At 53.7% G+C, this 20,952-nt stretch overlaps 1 protein-coding gene across 3 annotated transcripts in view; it reads right to left on the reverse strand.

The window, feature by feature from the left end:
* Nucleotides 1-335: 335 nt before the first annotated feature.
* The window catches only part of ADCY3 (adenylate cyclase 3), an 88,528-nt gene continuing 67,911 nt past the window's right edge, over nt 336-20,952 (reverse strand). For 2 of the 3 annotated variants that reach the window (XM_082642302.1, XM_082642301.1), the window contains exons 6-21: nt 20,719-20,846; nt 19,247-19,405; nt 18,304-18,481; nt 15,168-15,287; nt 13,398-13,540; nt 13,077-13,238; nt 11,706-11,793; nt 10,754-10,870; nt 8,680-8,939; nt 8,320-8,385; nt 6,757-6,838; nt 5,598-5,756; nt 4,927-5,073; nt 4,236-4,355; nt 2,091-2,211; nt 535-1,447 (exon numbers count right to left, since the gene is read on the reverse strand). In XM_082642302.1, the coding sequence (XP_082498428.1) occupies nt 1,110-1,447; nt 2,091-2,211; nt 4,236-4,355; nt 4,927-5,073; nt 5,598-5,756; nt 6,757-6,838; nt 8,320-8,385; nt 8,680-8,939; nt 10,754-10,870; nt 11,706-11,793; nt 13,077-13,238; nt 13,398-13,540; nt 15,168-15,287; nt 18,304-18,481; nt 19,247-19,405; nt 20,719-20,846 (2,388 nt within the window). In that variant the 3' untranslated portion in view covers nt 535-1,109. The other variant, XM_082642303.1, reaches the window with a different exon arrangement.

The raw sequence follows: 20,952 nt of genomic DNA on the forward strand, positions 1-20,952 counted from the left end.
CCAAAGGCAGCAGCCTTGTCCCGCCTCTGGTACATTCCTGCTCACAGTGGCCACGGCCTCTCTGGGGGAGGAGGACTGGTCAGAACTAGGGCTCTGGAAGGATTATTCCAGTACTATATGCCCAAGAGCCCTACTCTCTAGGGAAGCTACAGGCACACCAAGGAATAGTATGGCCGCCCTCAGAGCCCACACATCCATAAACAAATGAACCTAAAGTCTACGTGAGTGTGCACTTCAACAGCTTGGGAATGTTGGGACTTGGTCATTTGTCCTTTCCCAAGGCCTGCCTTTGATTCCAGAAAATAAACTCTCCCTCCCGTGTGGACTCGTAGGGCTCGAGGCCATTCAGGAGTTGTCTACCACCTGGTGGGGCAGTGTAACCGAGGAGCCGTTAGGGAACGTGGCCGGCTTCTCTCGCCCCTTCAAGAAGAAGGTTAGCAGCTCCCCCTTCCCTTTCACGAAGATGGGCCCTCTCCTCACGAAGCGGAAGCCGTACTCTCGGAGGATGACTTGAGTTTCTTCCACCACCTGCAGAGGGAGAACCGAGAGCGTGGGCTTAGAGAGGGAACCTGGGCCGAGGGGCCCGGTGGTACCCACGCAGGGTCCCCGTCCACAGGCTCACGGCGCTCTTCTCCGGCCCCTTCCAGCCTGTGTACCGGTTGGGGGGTGGGGTTTGCCTGGCCCGCCCCTCCGTAACCTTTGTGCTCCCTCTCCTAGGAGGTCAGCCACAGGTCGCCTTGTTTGGCAACTTGTATGCCTGCTTTTCTGTCCCCTTTGCCCTTCTTGTGGAGCTTTCCTGCCAGAGCCAGTGATACAGATCAGGGTGGTTTTGGGGGGAGCTGTTGGAGGCCCAAGGTGTCACCGGTTCACACCAAGAGGCAGGACATTCATTTTTTTTTTTTTGCGGTACGCGGGCCTCTCACTGTTGTGGCCTCTCCCGTTGCGGAGCACAGGCTCCAGACGCGCAGGCTCAGCGGCCGTGGCTCACGGGCCCAGCCGCTCCGCGGCATGTGGGATCTTCCCGGACCAGGGCACGAACCCGTGTCCCCTGCATCGGCAGACGGACTCTCAACCACTGCGCCACCAGGGAAGCCCGAGGCAGGATATTCTTATCCAGAACTTAAACCTACATTTTGCAAGTGGGGTTGAAGTATTTTCTGTTTTACTGAGGCATCTCTTCCCACTCTTGCCCTTGATCTCAGCATTGCCAAACTAACGTGCTGGGCCAACAGAAAGGAGGCAGCAGTGCCCTGCAAAACACGCGTTATTCCGAGTCCACTCCCTGGATCTGAGCACACGGTCGGCTCTGTTGCTGGACGTACCTGAATGTTGCCCATGACCCCTGTGGACTCCATCCTGCTGGCTACGTTGACTGTATTGCCCCAGATGTCATAGTGTGGTTTCCGGGCTCCGATGACGCCAGCCAGTACCCCTCCTTTGTTCATGCCTGAGGTAGAGGCACAGAATTCAGCACAGCCCCATCTCAGAAGCCACCAACTCTTCTCACGAATTTGCCACGTGGCTCCCACCACAAAGCTCCTAGTTATGTAACATACTCTTCATCAAGCCTAAGCTACCGGAGGACAGAAGTCACGTGTCCTTCTCACCCTCCTCACTCTGTGCTCGGTAAATGTCAGCCACCCCGATATGCTAACTCATTTAGTACAGAAGTTGCCAGTTTCTCTCTTGACACACCTGGTACTTCAAGTCTCCTGTGACCTTGCCCAGGATCGAGACCCCCCTTCCCAGTAGTGGGTGGCAGGTGACATGAATCCTAACAGGCTGGACTGAGGTGAACAAGGCCCTCAGGCACAGAAGATTCCCTGGAAAGGTAGACAAACTCAAGTCCCAGCCGGATTGAGAAGGAAGGCCATCATTGTAAACAGCGTGGGACAGGGATGGCTGACCATTTCATCGCACTTTCAGTTTGATCATCAACCTAAAGACCCTTAAGGTCCCTTCCAGCTCAATGAGTATGACCCTCCCCAGCCAAAACGCCTAGGGTCTTTCTAAGCCCTGTCCTCCCTGATTTGCCGAGCCCCCTGCACCAGGGGGAGCACGGCAGGAGTGGGCAAGCCAAGAGGCCTTACCAATGCGCAACATGAAGTTGTTGAAGGACTGGTTGTTGATATTGGTGAGCGTGTCTTTCATGGCGAGTGCGAAGTCGGCCAGATCCGCCAGGTGCTGCCAGCGCTCCTTGTCTGACTTCTCCTGCACGAGAAAGCAACTGTGAGCGCCAGGGCCAGCCGGGCACCTGCCTTCCCTTCACCTGCTAGTTACAGGCCTTGTTCTGCACTTCCTCCCACAGGGGAGCCAGGGACCTCTCTAGCTCTGACTTGTCACTGTGACAGCTCACCTGGGTCCCTCTGGGTCCAGGGCAAGGGTGGGCAGAAATGGTAGGGAAGGCAAATCCCTCCCAGCCCAGCTGCTGTCTGCCATGCATCTGGCAGGGTCGTGTCACCACCCTGTCTGAACGTGGCCTTTGAATTTTTTATCGTCCTCATTTTGTTTCTTCAAGTAGACTGTAAGCACTTGAGAGTGATGACCGTTCTAGATGTTTCTTTAACCTCATCTATAAAGTGGAGATGGCAGTAGGACTGTACAGCACAGTTGTGAGATACACTAGGGTAATGTTTTAAGAACAGCCCTTGGGACCAGGGTAACCGTAGTTCATTTCCTCTCCCTCTGGCGCTAAGCACAGCTGGCCTCACAGGACTGAGCTAACAGGAGAATAATCTGTCAGCCAGTGAGCGCTGACGACTTCCCTCTCCTAACAAAACCATTTCCCCAGCCCGGACATCTTCACTGTTACATAACTGGGTAGATAGTTCCTGCTCCCCGGTTCTTATGAAAGTATAGAACATTAAGAGGGCATGGCCACAGGCACATGAAAAGGTGCTCAACATTGCTAATTATGAGAGAAATGCAAATCAAAACTACAATGAGGTATCACCTCACACCAGTCAGAATGGCCATCATTAAAAAGTCTACAAATAACAAATGCTGGAGAGGGTGTGGAGAAAAGGGAACCCTCCTACACTATTGGTAGGAATGGAAATTGGTGCAGCCACTATGGAGGGTCCTCAAAAAACTAAAAATAGAGTTGCTATCTGATCCTCCAGTCCTATTCCTAGGCATATATCTGGAGAAAAATTTGAAAAGATACATGTACCCCGATGTTCACTGTAGTGCTATTCACAATAGCCGAGACATGGAAACAACCTAATTGTCCATCAACAGATGAATGGATAAAGAAGATGTGGTACATATATACAATGAAATATTACTCAGCTGTAAAAGAATGAAATAATGCCATTTGCAGCAACATGAATGGACCTAAGAGATTACCATGCTAAGTGAAGTAAGTCAGGTAGACAAATACCGTATGATATCACTTATATGTGGAATCTATATGATACAAATGAACTTATCTATGAAACAGAAACAGACTCATGGATGTAGAGAACAGACTTGTGGTTGCCAAGGAGGTCGGGGGTGGGGGAGGGAGGGACTGGGAGTTTGGGGTTAGCAGATACCAACTGTTTATAGAGAATGGTTAAACAAGGTCCTACTGTAGAGCACAGAATTATATTCAATATCCTGTAATAAACCATAATGGAAAAGAATATGAAAAAGAATGTATGTGTGTATAACTGAATCATTTTGCTGTACAGTAGAAATTAACATTGTAAATCAACTATACTTCAATAAAATAAATTTAAAAAAAAAAGAGAATATGGCCACAGTTGCATAAATGATCTCATGCCCTGCCTAAGCTGTGGAACAGCAGTGGGGGGCCATGTGTGTTCCCCTCTCTCTGCTTATTAAACTCGTAAACCTGGTTTTATATTTGCACCACGTGGTGCTAGTTGGGTGTGTGTCTGTGACCCCTTCACACAACAGTACTTAATGGCAGCTACTTTTTTTTTTTTTTTTTTTTTTTTGCGGTACGCGGGCCTCTCACTGTTGTGGCCTCTCCCGTTGCAGAACACAGGCTCTGGACGCGCAGGCTCAACGGCCATGGCCCACGGGCCCAGCCGCTCCGCGGCATGTGGGATCTTCCCGGACCGGGGCATGAACCCGTGTCCCCTGCATCGGCAGGCGGGCTCTCAATCACTGCGCCACCAGGGAAGCCCAATGGCAGCTACTTTTATCATGACATCATTTCCCACGTGCTACGTGTAGGCTGCCTCTCTCTTGCCCCATCTCCTCTAGACATTGAGCTGGTTAGCTACCTTGTTGGAGCTGGTAAAGCCGTTGGTGTTGACATCTGGGGTGACTCCTGAAGCTGCCATGTAGGTGCTGCCAATGGTTTTGATCTTGGTGATGACCCGAAACTTGGGATTGTCCAGGAGCTGAGGCCAGTAGGAAGGAAGAGAGAACTATCAGCAGTCAAGGGAGATGAATGAGCCAACTAAATGACAGATTTGCCTGTTTACAACAAGCCCACGAGACATCTAAGATGTTTTCCTGTAACAGCTTCATCCAGCCGACATCTGCCACATGATCCTGGGCCAATGTACTGATATTCTGAGCCTCGGTTTCTACCACCTTAACACTGGGATGAAAGTGCCAGTCCCCTAGGGTGGGTGAGCATCTATGTAAAAGCATTTCCCCTGGTATACAAGTTACCTGATAAATGTCTACTGAATCTGAATTTGAGGGGAGGAGGAATCAGAGGGGCCTCAGGATCTTGTTTTGGCCAGACCTATAAACTTGTAGGTGATTTCCCAGGCTCTCACCCAGGACCCAACCTCTCCAGATGGCTGCAGAGGCCCCTCAGTTATGCGGACGGGTTTTTATGGGGAAACACAGCAGCCAGAGTAACTCTCTAACTTCTCTCTGACTTCTGCAGCCTTTCCTGGGCTGCAATCTGGAAGGGCTGGCTCTGTGGCAGGAGGAGGGGGGCGCGGGATGGTCACTCACAGAGTCAAAATCTGAGATGATCTCATTGAGGAAGCGCAGACACTCAATGCCACCGTTATTGATGCTCTCCTCCGTGTAGAAGTCAGCAAAGTTGGGCAGGGAGGCAAACATGACTCCAATCTCGTCATAAGACTGACTGTACAGCTCCTAAAAAGAGCCGGGGCCAAAGTGCTGAAAAACGTCTAAGTGAATAATGTGCTATAGAAATGAATCTGTCTTCCATACCCATGACATGTGCACTCAGCTTTTTGGACACACACGTCTCCCTGACTATCCCAACTTTGAATTATTAGAAAGTAGCTCATCACAACATTTAATAACTAAAAAAGAGCTTCACTAGTCCCTGCAACAGCTCCAGCTCTGAGAAGAGGGTGGGGTGGAGCTGGGAAGTGAGGCATGAGAACCAGTCTGAGATGATCACAGTCGACAGAAAGGTGGGCTCCACCAAGGTCTTGGCTTCTGAAATGGGCCTCCCAGAGGTGTGTGGCCCATGGAAGCAATGTCTATGGCAGTGCCCTTTACCTAAAGCCTGTGAAATTCTTCTTTTGTTTCTAGTATTGTGGTGCTGGGTAGGTCCAGTCCTACCTGGGCCCCCAGGCCATGTCATAAGAAGGCAGAAAGCCAGAAGATGACACACAGGCTCGTGGCTCCAGCACAGGGCCACCCCTCACCTCGTCTCTCTTCTTGGACCCCAGGAAATGGCGTGCCACGTGCTCAGGCAACATGTTAGTGACCAAGGCCTCGTTCCAGCGTCTCATTTCATAGACACGTTCCTTCTGGTCGTGGACCTCAATCTTCCATAAGAACAGTGTCCGTGCCAGCTTCTCCACCTACGGACACAGACATAGGTAAGGTGTGAGCTCTAAGCTGGCCATCTGAGGGAATTCCATCCTGGCCCAGTGGTTAGGACTCCGTGCTTTCACTGCCGTGTCCCGGGTTCAATCCCTGGTTGGGGAACTAAGATCCCACAAGCTGTTCAGCGCAGCCAAAAAAAAAAAAAAAGAGAGAGAGAGAGAAAGCTGGCCATTTGATGGGAAGACGAAAAATGGGAACTTGATAAGTTCCAACATGGAAAAACTGAAAGGAAAAAGGCTAATGGCAAAGGAAATGAGACCCAGAAAGATTCACCTCATCAAAAAGGCCACCCTACAGGTGCAGTGAGGATCCCAGCCCCTTTGGTTACAGGAAGATGTGAGAGGTATTCTGGATGTGTGGGGCGTCCTGGGACCTAATTTTAGCTACAGGTCTGCCCTGTGGGTGGTGGCAGCAGTGGGATCTCCTAGCCCAGGGAGGAGGAGTCCCCATTTCCAGCAGGCTCCATTTGGTCAAGAAGTGGCTGGGGGTGGCTGTAGTTCCCCGACAAGCCACTGGGTGGCACCTGAGCTAACAGGGAAGTAAGTCCCTCACAAGGGTACTTCCTTCCCTCTTCCTCCTTTTCCTTTTAACCAAACAAAAACTTCATCAGCTTCTTTCCCTTTATTTTCCGGCTCTGTAGTCAGTGTGTTAGTGACCCCCAGAGCCAGGGTGAGTGGAGATCCAGGAGCCGCTGGCCTAGGGAATAGAGATTATATCCAGGCTTTTGTGCCCCTCCCCCAGGCTTCCTTCAGTTTCCCGCAGGAGGTCAGAAGGAAGAGGTAATAAGAACTGTTGCTCCTGTACTACTGAGGAAGAAACCAGAAACTCGCAGAGGTGGTGGCCTGACCAGGGTCACATGCCATGTGGGGTAAGGGAACCAGCATTCCCCAGGAGCTTGGGTTCCTAGGTCCCGGGGCTGCTTCTCCAGAGGCCCCGACAGGTCCGCGCAGAAGAGGAGGGTGTGCAGGCACTCACGTGGCGGGAGAAGTAGTAGAAGCTGAGCATCATGACGAAGATCATCACCGTCATGGAGCACTTGGAAGGCACCAGGGGCAGCCTGTGGGGCCGAGAATAATTCAGCTGAAGGGCCCCGTGCTGCCCGCTGACAAGGGAGCTTTATTCCCTCTCATCTGGCTGTGCTGTTTCCTGTCACCCAGAAACTTTTCTCAGCAGCTTAAGCACCTTCGCATTAAGTCCAGACGCCCACTGGGCAGTAAAGCTTTCTGAAATCACTGGGTTTTTGTCTTAACAGCCAACCAACTCCTGGCTCCTCCCGGCTGCACTTGGAATCCACATCAGGCCTTCGGGGATGCTCGCCAGATGTTGAATAAACACTGCATCACCTGACTGATCACAGAAGTAGCTGCAACCATCCAGGAATCTGGAGACGGGAGAGACTAACTAACATCTCAGTGATGGGATGAGGGCACGGCTCCACCATGCTTTTGTATATTTCTCTGTGGAGCTGTACATCATTTCCATTACTGTACAGTATTCTATTATATGAATATACCACGATTTAGATATCTGTTCACTGTTGATGTCATTTGGGTCGTTCTCATTTGTTTTGGATGTTTGTAGGTGTGTGTGGCTATTATAAACAGTGCAACTGTGGACATTCTTGTACATGTATCCTGGGACATATATACGCGCATTCATTTCTCTAAGGTGTACACACAGCTGTGGAATTGCTGGGTCATAGGTCTACTTTCAACTGTACTTAACTCCAAATTGTTTTCTAAAATGGTTGTACCAGTTTATACTCCCACCAGGAATGTATGCATTACCATCATTATACATGATGTGATCAGACTTCTTAATTTTCGCCAAACTGGTAGGGGTGTGATGGTCTTTCACAGTGGTCTTAATTTGCATGACCTCGGTTACCTGAATGCCTTTCATTTATTAGTGCCCAGTTAGATTTCTTCTTTTGTGAAACGCTCTTCAAGTCTTCTACCCACCTTCTGTTAGGTCATCTTTTTTTTTTTTTTTAACTTACTTAAAAGCCTGGTCAAGTCACTGAATCATACAATTCTAAAACTTTAGAGCTAGAAGGGACCTTGAAGAACTTCTAGTCTGATATCCTCTTCAAGAGATGAAAACTGAGACTCAGGAAAAGTGGCCTGCCTGAGGTCCCACAGAGAATCACTGCGCAGGGTTCAGAATCCAGTTCTAGTTTGAATGCGATAGTGCTCCTTCCTGCTCCTGTTTCTGCTGTCTGCTCTTCCAGCCGGTAAACGCAGCTGTCCTCCATTTGGCTGCTCCTCTTTTCACCTCAGCCCAGCCTCTCTATCCCACCCTCTAAACCACACTGCTCAGGCCTCGCTCTCTTTGACTCAGGAGAGGCCAGCGTGGCCAGATGAGCAGTAAAGTCTGCTGCAGTCTCCTACAGAAACACACACTCACTTCTCCGGCTTGCTTATCCCACGTCACGTGCCTCTGGAAGGATGAGACCATGGGGCTTTGGCCTGTTGTATTCCCTGCCTCTAGAAGAAAGGGGCCGAAAACAGACCAGGACGGGAAAGCGGTCACCCTTACCTGTCAGTGCCATTGAGCCCAGGGCTGGAAAGTACCTGCATCTTCTCTAAGGCCACCATCGGAAAGCTGTTGGGACAGATAATAGCACACTCAGGCCCCATCGGGTACAAGAGACTGGTGCCCAGCCAAACACTGAGGTGACCCAGGTCTTCAACTCCTCAAGAAGGGGAAGGATGTGTCCTGGGATCACAGCCAACCAGTGGCCCGTCTGTGAGAAACCACAAACCCTGATTCCCATACAAGCCGTGGATGAGCCCTAGAGACAGACGGCCAGCTCAGTGCAGACCCATGACCTTGAAACGGGGCCTGGCGGGTGGGAGGAAGGAGACTATGCAGATCCCCAAACAGGCTTCATCTTACTCGTGTTCCTGGAAGCGTCTGCGGTCGTATTCATCAAAGATGGGGCGCCAGGCGTAGATGTTGATGACGGCCACAGCCCCTGTGATGAGTAGCATGAGTGTCAGCTTGACCATGTGGCTGACCTGCACCAGCATGATGGTGGCGATGAGGGACAGCACAGCGACGTAGTTGTAATACTTGGGGTTCTCCACGCAGCCGTCCTCTATCTGCACCCCTGAGGTGCCGTTGGTGGGTCCCATGTAGTACTGGAGACAGCTAAGCTGGAGGCCAGGACCGTAGGGGAGAGCGTGGGGTGCAAGGGGACAGCAGACACTGGTCAGAGAAGGCGGGGCTGTGGCAGCTGCCACTTCCCACGGCTCCCTCAGAAACACCGAGAAAGAAGAAAAATTTACCAGGGGACAGTAATACAAAAGGCAGTTAATTCCTGCTAAGAGCTTTACCATTATCTCCTCTGATGGTCATGAAAATTCTCTGAGTATTTTAGTGCTGCCACCATCATAGGGAAAATTCGGAGAGGCCGCCCTTGCCCAAAGTGGGGCAATTAGCAAGCAGCAAAGCCAGAACCAGGAGTCCACTCGTTAGGTTTCAAACCCAATATGCACTTGCCCACAGCACTCTGTTGCTTCCGGAGGGGCCATGAGCCAGCCAGGCCACCCCTGAGAGCTTCACTGCGACGGCAGCCAGTCTCCACTCACAGACCCTTCATTTCTGGAGTCTGGTCGCCGGTCCCACTGCTGGGCAGACGTGGTCAATGGAAAGTGAATCCATAAACCGAATCGAACCTACTTTTCTTCACTTTCACCCACTGGCACTTGTCTGGCTTTGGGGAGGCTCTCAGCATGTGAGTCTAGCACGTGGAAATCTTCACACCTCCCTAGTTTTTCTCCCCTCCACAGGACTTCCAGATGTCCTGCCAGTGTCCATGACCCTGTCAAACAGTGGCCCCCAGACCTCGGCACCAGGCTCCAGGGGGGTGTCCTGACCCGCAAGGGGCCCAGGCCTTTTCTTCCCGGCCCTGTGGCCACCAGCAACCCCTGGGCATGTCAGGTTCTGGAGTTCCTAAGTCCATTCCTGTTGGACTTTGGATCAATTGGCCCTAGGGCTTCTCACGTATACTGCTACCAGAATAAGTCTCCATGCTGACTTTCCTCCCATGCTTCAATTGTTAAAGATAATAAAGCAAATAATATAACATTATATTTTCAAAAATCAGGACTCTAAGAGAGTGTATCTAGTACAGTACTACCAACATTGAAGGGCGCTGGGAGGCCTGACCAGAGAGCACCAGCGACAGCTCCAAGTGCCCAGTGCTCAGCAACTGGCTGGTGGCTTCCCACTGCCATCCCTTCTCCCCAAGAAAGCCTCTGCTGCCCCCTCACAGGACCCGCATGAACTGAGGACCGCAGAGCAGAAGATTTCGTCTACCGCTAGCCATCTGGGCTCAGTGAACCTGCCGTCCCAGTGACCCACCTCTGGAAGGTGTGCCCTTGTTCAAATGGATGAAGGCCAAACAGGAGCGCTCCTCTGGTGGAGCCGGTTTACCTCCCTCGTCCTGATGGATGCCTGATGCTAGCCACACTGTAGGGAATACTTAAGATACACAGAAAGCTTAGGAGTATTGGGGCCCCTGAACAGTGAGACATGGAGAGAGAAAACACAGGACGGGGATTTAGAACTGCTTCAATTCTCCCCTCTGTTACTTACTGGCTGTGTGACCTACAACAAGGGATTTAACCTCTCTGAGCATCATTTTTTCACATGAAACTACAGATGATACCGACCTCTCGGGATTGTTACAGAGATTAAATGAGACAACAGATGTAAACCACCCAGAAAGGAGCTGGTGCCTGGCGCTGGGCCCCTGGACCCGGGGAGAGCAAGGAACTGGGGAAGACGAGGCATCCCGGGGAGGAGGCCCCGCCGCTTGGCCAGGATGATCGTTTAGGAACCTAAGCGCCACTCCACACCTGTGTCTACGGGGGGTGGGGAAATGGGCCGGCAACTGCTCATGCAGGCTAATCCAGAAGCCTCCTCTAAGAGTGGGCGTCCCTTCAACAGGACAGCAGGGGCTCACCATGTCCACGATGTTTGCCATGACCAGAATGAAGATGGCCAGCATGGCCCAGGTGTTCCTGGCCCAGCGCGTCCGGTCGATCCAAGTCGAGAAGGCCACGATCTTCTTAGGAAAGGCCTACAAGGATGGAATTCCCAGGCCCTTGTGTCTTGACAGCCTTCCCCCCTGTAAACATGACTGCTAACCACTCCGCTTGCTCCCATACTTCCCAGAAACCTGGAAAGTAGTGCCGCGTGTGTGCGTCAACCAAAACCTGGCTGCGGCACAACTGAGAGGGCGCGCGGATCCCGGCTCTGTCTGCCCGTCCTGCTGGATGTGCAGGTGACACACCACGGCTGCCAGATATTGGAGCCCTTCCCAGAGCTGTGCGGCGACCGGCCTGAGCCTGTGGGCAGCAGCAGTCCACTCACTATCTCTGGGCGGCAAAGCCATGTTAGGGGAGAATTTTCAGGGCCGGCCGTCTTTGCCTGGCTACTTACTCCTGCTTTCCCTGGGTCAGTGTACCTAAATCCCCCAAGTTACTCACAAGCCACCTGCCAGATCAATTTTCCTAAAATGCTGCTTTTCCCTTTTTTTTCTGATCAAAAACTCTGCCTGGCACCCAGTGCTTATAGGAGAAAGTCTCAATCCCTGTGTGTGGCTTTCAGGGTCCTTCACAACTGGAGCCATTCCGCCTTCTAGCTGGGCCTCCACTGCTCTTCTACACAGGTTCCCATTTATGTAGACTCTGGCTCACCCACCCACGCGCGCTCCGCGGCCTGGCCCAAAGTGGGTGCAGAGCCGCTAATGAAGACGTGTGTAAATGAATGAATGGATAAGTGCCTGAGCCACCCCCATGGCAGTCCTCTACTTGTCAGGATCTCACAGGACACAACTCCATCAATACCCACTCTCACAGGGAGCGATGCTCACTTCCAGACGGCTCTGAGCCAAGAGGAAAAGTGCTTCTTACCCGAGGAAAGATGGCAGCCAGCGAGCAGACGGTCAGGGTCAGGAGCAGGACCTCGCCAACCACGAAGGTCACATAGTTTGTCATCAGCCTGTAAGAGAGAGAAAACAACCCGGGAGAGGACCAGAGGGAGTAGTGGGCTGGGTCAGGGGCCAGGACAGTAAAGGAAGGGAGACAGAGGGCAGGCCCCCTAAGCAAGGTACAAGCCTGTACCCAAGAAGTCCCATGTGATACCAGGGAGTTGCTGCCGGCTGTGTGCAGGGCCTGGGGACATGGGACCCTCCCCAGCTGTAACTGTTCTTTGGGACATTTCTTAAAGAAGGACAGACTCACAGATGCCCTGGGCAGAGCCCAGTAAAACCTGGGAAGGGATTCTTAGGAACAAGCACTCTGCCGCGTTGCAATGATGAGAGGGGCGAGCACAGAACAGAGCCGCTTATTGCCGAGGGCTGCTGAGGGTTACAGCCTTCACCGCTGTCTCCCCAGACCTCAGCCCCAGGCACAAAGTAGACAGCAAATATCTGTGAAGTGAATGAATGAATTTGGTCCTCACAACAATTCTGAGTTAGTGAGGGCAGGTTTTATTATCTTCAGATCATCCTCATCGTCATCTTTCACTTTACAGATGAGTTAACGGATGCCCCAGGAACCCTTAGTGATGCGCCCAAGGTCACAGAAGAAATAAGTGAGCAAGCCGAGTCCAGAACCTAGGACCGTGTGACAAGTCCAAGGCTCTTTAAGTTCCCCAAACTGTGATCAGAAGAGGGCTCCACACCCCCTCTTTTCTGGCGGGGAATCCCTGAGCTGGAGGGAGCTGCTGACCGGCCACGGGGAGAAGGGGAGGGAGGGGCAGCCATCCTTCAGCTGGGCTTCAGCAGACGGGGCACGGATTCCAGAACACCCAGCCTGGCCCCAGAGGACCTGCTGCTGTGAGAGAGACCAGTCCGCACCCAGAGCCTGAAATCTGTCTTTTATAACAGGAGCCAAGAAAGGGAGCCGATGAGCCGTGGTGACCGAGACTGAGGAGCGTCCCCGTCCTCTCTCCTTGTCTCCTTGTCCCAGAGCCACTCGGACCCACCCAGCCAAGGTCTCCAGCCCCCGGACCCTTCCTCCCTCAGCCTTCTCAACCCTGGTGTGACCCCCACTTTGACGCGAGTGCTATTCTAGGACCCAGGAGCAGAGAGAAGGAAGGGGGTCCAGGGCGCAGTCCCAGCATTCCCGGGGGCTGCTCCGGGGGACGGGGGCCAAGGAACAGAGCCTGCGCCCCTGCGTCAGGCTCCAGCTGAGGCCCACACCCCGCAGGCCTCTGGCCTAGGAAGCTCGTCACCGTCCGCCCTCCCCTGGCTGTCAGGGCCTGCGCTGCCCCTCCCTCACCAGGGGTCGATGAGAATCTCAACCAGGGCGGTGCAGAGCAGGACGACGCAGGAGCAGCTGAAGGCGGCCCCGCTCTGCTTCTCCTTCTCCACCGAGTAGCGGGTTTCCATCTCGCGGTCCATGAACCGCATGGACAGGAAGAAGGTGTTTCTCTTCTTCACTCTGCAGTGCAAACAAGCCCTATGAGATGCAAACATCACATCTGTCTCCGCCTGCCAGGAAGGGGCCGTATTTACGACGACTGACTTCCTGGACCCCACGCTGGGGCCAGACAAGGCACGTGCCAAGGGCCAGGGGCCAGCTGCCTGAGGGGCCGCTTACACCTGGGCGGACTCCCGCTCCAGCAGGGCCTCGTTGAGCAGCTGGTTGAGCTCGTGCTCGTCCTCGGAGGCGTCCACCACGCGATCGGCCAGGTCCTGAAGCCGCAGCCTCCGGCGAGGGTTGGGGAATGAGGGGTTGTCAGCCTGCAAGGCAGTGTGGCAGAGTTGGGGAGCAGGCGGGATGGAGGGGGGAGAAGTTGGGGAAAGACAGGGTGGTGGTGGGGGGAAGGGGAACTAAAGGGATCACACGAGCACCAGCCCCTTGACTCTCAAGATCGTTTCTCGGGAAACGTCTTCCCAGGGCTCTCACGTGGCTCCGTCCTGCTTGGGTGTGGACCCAAAAGCCACAGTCCCTTCCTGGTTTCCCTGGGATTCCAGGTCCCAGGCCCTGTGGCCCCCAACAGAAGCTCTGCAGTGGTGGCCCACTAATGGCAGCGTGGGGAGCAGCCACCGGGTGCCCGAGTGGGAGACCTGGAATCTGAGACTGTGCTGGGTCAGCGGCGTCCCGGCACCTCCTGCTACGAGGATGGGGGTGTCACACACCATACCCTTCAGCATCCTTGGGGATGTAAAAGACCCCCAACCCTATGCTTAAGGGCGCTCTTAAAGGAGCTCAGATCTGGCTCACTTGGGGGAGGAAGACCTGAGGGGGAAAAGCTATGGAGAGAGGATAACATCCTTATTACTAGTGGGGTGGTAGCACTGGGGAACCCCCCACCATTTTTATTCCTGGTCACAAAGAAAAGCCTCCGCTCCAAACACATGAATCCAGACTATGATTACACAGCCATCAGCCCAAATAACAATTGGGAATGGGCTGATGAGAGCTGTTTGAACGGGTCTAAGAGTGTATCTGGAAGCCAGAATCAAGATACCCCGGGCTTAAGCTCAGGCGTGCCGCTGGTTGAGTCTGACCCCCTAGAATCCATGTCCCCCCAGCCCCAATTTTCTTCTCTGTAACGTGATGTGGATGTTCTGTTCCAGCACCAGGAACCTCTGTCCCCGAAGCGTATCGGGAGCAGTGCGACACTGGCTAATTGTGAGGATAGAAAGAAATCACAGGCTGCTAAGCCTCTGCGTCCTTCTTGTTAGTGAGTTACACTGAGTCTGTATTAACACTTTCGATCAAGAAACTCACAACAGGGAAAAGTTACTGAGTGCTGTGGTGCTCAAGGAAAACCCAGTTTATCCTCAGCCCTCTACCCTCTTGTCTTCCAGCACCTGATCTACAGGCACGGGGCAGTTCTGTCTTCCCTGCAGCGAGACTAGCGGTGTGGCCGACCAGCTCACGGCAGCCTCCGCGAGGCCGAGACCCGTCTCAGCACTGGCCTCTGTCGGTGGATATACTCAGGAAGCTCTTTAGTAGTGGATGGATCCTGGACGCTCTCCCAAGCTGCACCCCATCCTCAGGGGGCCAGCCTGTTCGTTCCTTTGGAAACCCCTCATCTGTGCACAGGACTTGTGGGGTTTGGACCTAGCCAGAGAGCTGAGCCCAGCCCTTTGGTGTCACTTCTGAAACAGCCCTGGATCCTAGAGAAATTTCCGTGGGTGTCCTCACTGCCCTCAGATCTCTAGGATTCTGGGACATGGGGGCCAGACAAGGCCTCGGAGGTGAGCACCCCTTCTGACCTCAGCCACCTCCACCCCATGTAACTGACGAGAAGACAGTGAGGCCAGGGGGCGGGGCGGTGACCAGCCCAAGGTTACACAGCCACCAAAGACAGAGGCCAGGCTAGGGGCCAGGCCATGCCGGGCCTCGCCCAGCACGTACCTGGGCATCTGGCTCCTCGGACGTGGAGCCACTGGTGTGGATGCTCCCGTCAGGCTCCTTGGTCTCAATGAGGGCAGGGGAGCCGGGCTTTGAGGAAGGTGGCGCTCCGTTCGGCAGAGCCTGCAGCAGAAGGGAGTGGCCATCAGGAGGCCCCAGGCACTGCCAGATGCCCACCCAGCGCGGGGTTCGTCTACTCTCAATCTGGAATCTTCCCACCAGAGTTCAGAGGCCTTGTAACCTTAGAAATCTCACTATTCAGTTCCTTCTCTAGACCATCAATTTTAAAACGCTGTAATTTTCTAGTATCCATTTCTAGTATTAGAACTTTTCTAAGCAGAGAAAGACCTTATTGTTCTAACTCCTATTTTTAAAACAGTAACTCAGTGACACAGTGATTCACAGAGATCTTTTCTGGGGTCGAGCCCTGTCAAATGCCTTCCAAAAGTCTGAATAAATTCCATAAACCAATTTCCCCAATGATTATTTAATTTACTCTGTCAAGGAAAAACACTACTCTATACAGGAAAACAGCTCATTTATTCATTTACCAAGTATTTACTGGGTACCTACTGTGTGACAGGAACTGTTCTAACTCCTGGGGACACAGAATGTCCTAACCTCAGAGCCCACCTTCTAGTGAGGATGGGCGGACATCAGCAAAGTAAAGAAGTAAATGATTACAGAAGGTCAGAGAGCAGTGCCCTGGAGAGGTGGAGTAGGCAAGGGACACAGGGATCGCTGGGGAGTGACTGTAAGGGGGGTGGGGGAGGTGTCACCATGAAGATGACATTTCCGTGAAGATCTGGAGCACATCACGCGGCTCTCAGGGACGGGTTCCAGCAGGCGGAAGCCCGGAGTGGGCTGGAGGCCCGGAGTGTCTGAGCGGCAGCCAGGAGGGCGGTGCTGCCGGAGCTCAGTGAGTGAAAGGGGTGGGGCGGTGAGGACCTGCTGGATGGGGTTCCTGACCTCAGGGGACTTTGGCTCTTCCTCTGAGTGAGATGGGGACCGAAGGAGGGTGTGAGGAGAGCGGGGCGAGAGCTACAGCGTGCAGGAAGGGGCTCATGGATTGTAGAGGGGGTCAGGATGTCTCCAAAGGTTTGGGGCTGAGCAGTTAACAGAACGGAGTTGCCACTGATTGAGATGGGGAAGACTGAGCAAGAGCGGGTTTTAGGGTAGAGAGAAGCTCAGGAGATCAGCTTTGGACCTGTTATGTACACAGATGGAGAGGCACACGCGGCTGCAAGTTTAGTGCAGGGATGCCGGTTGGGGCTGAGATCTCAATTTGGGAGTTGTCGGAGATGGCATTTAAAACAACTGGATGAGGGCTTCCCTGGTGGCGCAGTGGTTGAGAGTCCGCCTGCCGATGCAGGGGACACAGGTTCGTGCCCCGGTCCGGGAGGATCCCACATGCCGCGGAGCGGCTGGGCCCGTGAGCCATGGCCGCTGAGCCTGCGCGTCCGGAGCCTGTGCTCCGCAACGGGAGAGGCCACAACAGTGAGAGGCCCGCGTACCGCAAAAAAAAAAAAAAAAAAGTGTCCCATCTTACTAATAACTAAAGAAATGCGATTAAAACAGTAAGATACCCTGGGTTCATCTTTCAACTGAACGAAGAAAAAAAGTGAGGAAAGAGCCAGCAAAGGCACAGGGAGGGTGGCAGGAGGTGAGTAGCAGGCACATGGGTTAAACTTTCAATGTACAGAACCTTTAACCCAGCTTTTCCACTTCGCAACATCTACATTTTTTAGGTAGGGGCACTAAGAAACAGTTACAAGTCAACTTTACAACACACTGAAAACCTGGATTGCCCCAAAACGTCAGGAAAATTACTTTTGAAGGGAACAGCACCCATGTTTCCATGAGAAATAGGCCGCCTCATTTGTCTGATGGAGAATTTACGAGGAAGTCTAACTCCCATTCGTTGGAAGCTGTCGCCTGTGCTCCTGTCCTGTGTGGCATCACCCAGGCCATGGGGCTCAATGGCCCACAGCCCGGACCCCACTCCTACTCACCCAGAGCCTCTGTGCTAGTGTTTTAAGCTACACATCCACAAACTCAACTTTTCTCTAATTGGAAAACTGAGTAATGACTCCTGCACACCAGCTTCATAAAGACACTGCTGCCAGGGCCGCATCCGTACCCCTCCCGGGGGTGTCAGGTGCCAAGAACAGCTCCTGAGTCACATGACGCACCGTGCAAGGGTTGATTAAATAGAGAAAATGCAAGACTAGAACGCACAGGAATGAGTGTGGTTGTCACAAAGATACGTCTGACTGCTGCCCTGTGACTTCAAGGTGGTCCCCAGTACAACCAAATTTGTGGGTAGTTTTTTAAAGGAACAGCATTTTTAAATGTACTAAAAACGTTTTTTGCCAGAGATGGTAAATGTTCCGTCACTTCACAAAGGTAGCTGATTTCTCAAATTATTGTCAATCACCATCTTGTAGAATAGCTTAGAAGATGCACTGTTCATCTGTTCCAGTGAATATATTGAAGTTGTGCATGTAGCACTCTTTTTTTAAAAAATTAAATTTATTTATTTATTTTTGGCTGTATTGGGTCTTCGTCGCTGCACGCGGGCTTTCTCTAGGTGCGGCGAGTGGGGGCTACTCCTCGTTGTGGTGCGCGGGCTTCTCATTGCAGTGGCTTCTCTTGTTGCAGAGCGCGGGCTCTAGGCGCGCGGACTTCAGTAGTTGTGGCCCGCAGGCTCAGCAGTTGTGGCTCGCAGGCTTAGTTGCTCCGCGGCATGTGGGATCTTCCTGGACCAGGGCTCGAACCCACGTCCCCTGCACTGGCAGGCGGATTCTTAACCACTGTGCCACCAGGGAAGTCCCCTAGCACTCTTAAAATATGAAGACTCAATAATTTTGTGACAAGGTCAAGTCTCATTTCATGGGGCTCCACTTTCTGCTGTGACATTTCCTAATTTTCTGGACAGCTTCCTACTTTTCTGAGTTCTTTAGAGCATTTACTGTAGCTCAGACTTCACACTGGGCACGAAATATTTACCTCGTACTACCCTTTGCTCTAACACTCAGCAGCTAGCGGGACCTCTCATAGTCCTGCCAGTTCTTCTACAATCTCGCCTCCAATCCCTTCCTTTCCCTCCCCCAGCCCACAGGGTGGGTGGAGGACTCACCGAGCCACTGAGGCCATTTTGGGTGGCTGTCCTCTTCACCTCTGGCTTGGACGCAATGATGAGGTAGGTTTCGATGCCCTTCTCATCCAGGTAATCACAGCGGCTGCCCCCGTCGCCTGGCTCCACGTCGAACTCGCCTTTCAGGCAGTCCATGGTGCTCTGGGAGATGTGCACGCGCCTGGGTTCCATGAAGAGGGGCCCTGAGCACAGGCCCGGAGGCAGCCCCCGCCCTACCCCTGGGGACAGAGGCGGAGCAAGTCCTGGCACTAAGTGGCTGTGTAGGCAGCCCGGCACCTCCCCTTCTCTGAGCCTCAGCGGTTCAATCCATTAGACAGTTTGTCCTCAGGCTGCTGAGGGTATCAAATGAGATAAGGAATTTGAAGTCTGCTCTGAACACTAAGGTCAGAAGGCCTGGTTATCATCCACCTGGTGTGATTCTCCGCTGCAACACCTCCTGTCAGGGGGTAATAACCCATTTCTGGGGAGTCACCACCAGGGAGAGAACTGTCACTGCCTCCGAGGGAAGCCCCCTGACCCAGGCGGGGAAGGTTTCACCGCATCCTTGGTCCACCCTGAGGGTGGAGGCTGCCCCACCTGACTGGCCAAGTCTGTAAAGAACTCGGCAAAGATATGCAGGTGCCTTAGAGCCTGTTAGGAGACTCTCACTGCTAACAGTGCCCTTCGGGGTGACCTGCACACTGGAGGAGCTCCAGCCCTGACCTCAGAGCCCCGAGGCCCCACAGTGGGTAAAGGGGGCAGGAGGACAGACTCCTGCAGAGCCCCAGGCAGGAAAGGCCCAGGAGGCAGACCCTGGAAGAAGAACACTGCTCCTGGGTGGGAAGGGCTGCTTCTTCAGGGTCCCTTGTCCCTCGTCTGGGCCACAACCCTGAGGGATGGATGGGACGGTCCCCTCCCCTGGCCCCAGGAAGGAACGCACGCTCACCCGGGGATGCCGCCGGCCTCCATCTTGTTGGCCACGGTGACATCGGTGGACCACACGTCGTACTGCCAGCGCTTCTGGCCTAGGACACCCCCCAGCACGGTGCCCGTGTGCACCCCGACTCGCATGTCCACCCCGGTCTTCGTCTTCTCCCGTACATACCTGCCAGGCACACACAGAAAGGAGGAGGGGTCGGGCCTGCCCACAGCCAGGTGGCCAGCCCCCTCCCCAGCCCCCCAGCGGGAGGAATTCTGCACAGCCTTCCTCCCCTCCAGGCTGCAGAGCCTACAGGCTGCCCCCATTGCTTTCTGCCCACATCTGGGTCACCCACAGCTGGGGCTACAGCAGGCAGTGGCCAAGGCCAGATTCAGCAACCACAGGCCAGTGTGATTCGGGGTGGGGATGGAGGGGCAGGAAACAGCAGAGACCCTGAGCCCCTGAGGGACGACCTCCAACTGTTCTCTTCCAACCAACCGTTTACTCATTTGTGCAGCTGACCTTCACTGAGTGCCTACTATGTGCCAGGCCCTGCACTACATGCTGTGTGTGCAGAGGGGAAACGCTCCTTGCTTGAGATCTCCAGGAGGAGACAAACACGAATTTTAGCACTTTGCCCAACGGTGATGGGAGCAGAGGTAGGAGTCTCTAAATCCTGAACTATGGCCCCAGGGGAAAGGCAGCATCTGCTTCTTGCCAGCCAATCCTAGAGGGGGCTTTAACCTGGAAGACAGTAAAAATGCAAAACCACCCCCTTGGAGATGGTGGCGAAGCACACGCCCAATTCCTGGACTCAGCAAGGGGCTTGGGGGAGCTGATACCACCCAGGGCCCACCAGAGGCCTTGAGTTGACTGCAGGGAGCACCCTCCTGCCCCCCTGCCCCGCCCCCCAGGGACCTCCAAGCCCACAGGGGCAGTGACAGCAGCGGGGAAGAGCCGGGGAGGCAGAGTTCACCACCCTAGAGGCTCACAGTGGTGCAGGCAGGAGCCTTGGCCGGAGCTCAGAAGCCAGGGTTCCAGTCCCATCTCTGCTGCCCAAACATCTCATGGCCTCAGCAGTCACTTCACTGCTGTATTTGGGCTTCCTGATCCAAGAGATGGGCATGGAGATCTCTGAGCCTACCTGTCCTGGGGGGTCATGATGAGAAAACTCAGAGAGAAGAGATGCAGGGGGACACTTGGGAGGAAAAGAAAGCAAATGGAAGGGGGCAGAATTTCATGATGACTGCACCTTCCAGCAGAAAAAACTAGTGTGGACTAAAGCTAGAAAAGCATCCCTTTGAGGCTGCAGTTTCCCTCAGCTGTGAGGAAGGTAAGCCTAGCCCGACTTCCCAGAGCCTGGGGCTGACCCTGCCACACCCACCTCATCCCCTGAAGAGCCCGGCTCGGGGGCCTCGGGATGCACAGGGCCCACCAAGACAGAGCAGCGCGGAAGGCGTGCTGGTGCCAGAGCCAGGACCCACGCTCCCCCCACTTACGAGATGGCTTCCACCATGGCGAGCCCCATGAGGATGGAGCAGACGGCGTGGTCCTCCCGGTAGTCCGGCAGCCCACAGATGCAGTAGTAACAGTCGCCCAGAATCTTAATCCGCAGCTGGTGGTATTTCTGAAAGGGCAGGTCCTGAGTCCCTCCTCGGCAAGGGGGCCAAGGGGCAAAGAAAGCAGAGGATGGATGGGTGGGCAGAAGTCCTGGGAGCCGGAGGAGGAGGGGC

The sequence above is a fragment of the Mesoplodon mirus genome, assembly GCF_964341445.2.
Source record: "Mesoplodon mirus genome assembly, chromosome: 14".
NCBI classification, from domain to species: Eukaryota; Metazoa; Chordata; class Mammalia; order Artiodactyla; family Ziphiidae; genus Mesoplodon; species Mesoplodon mirus.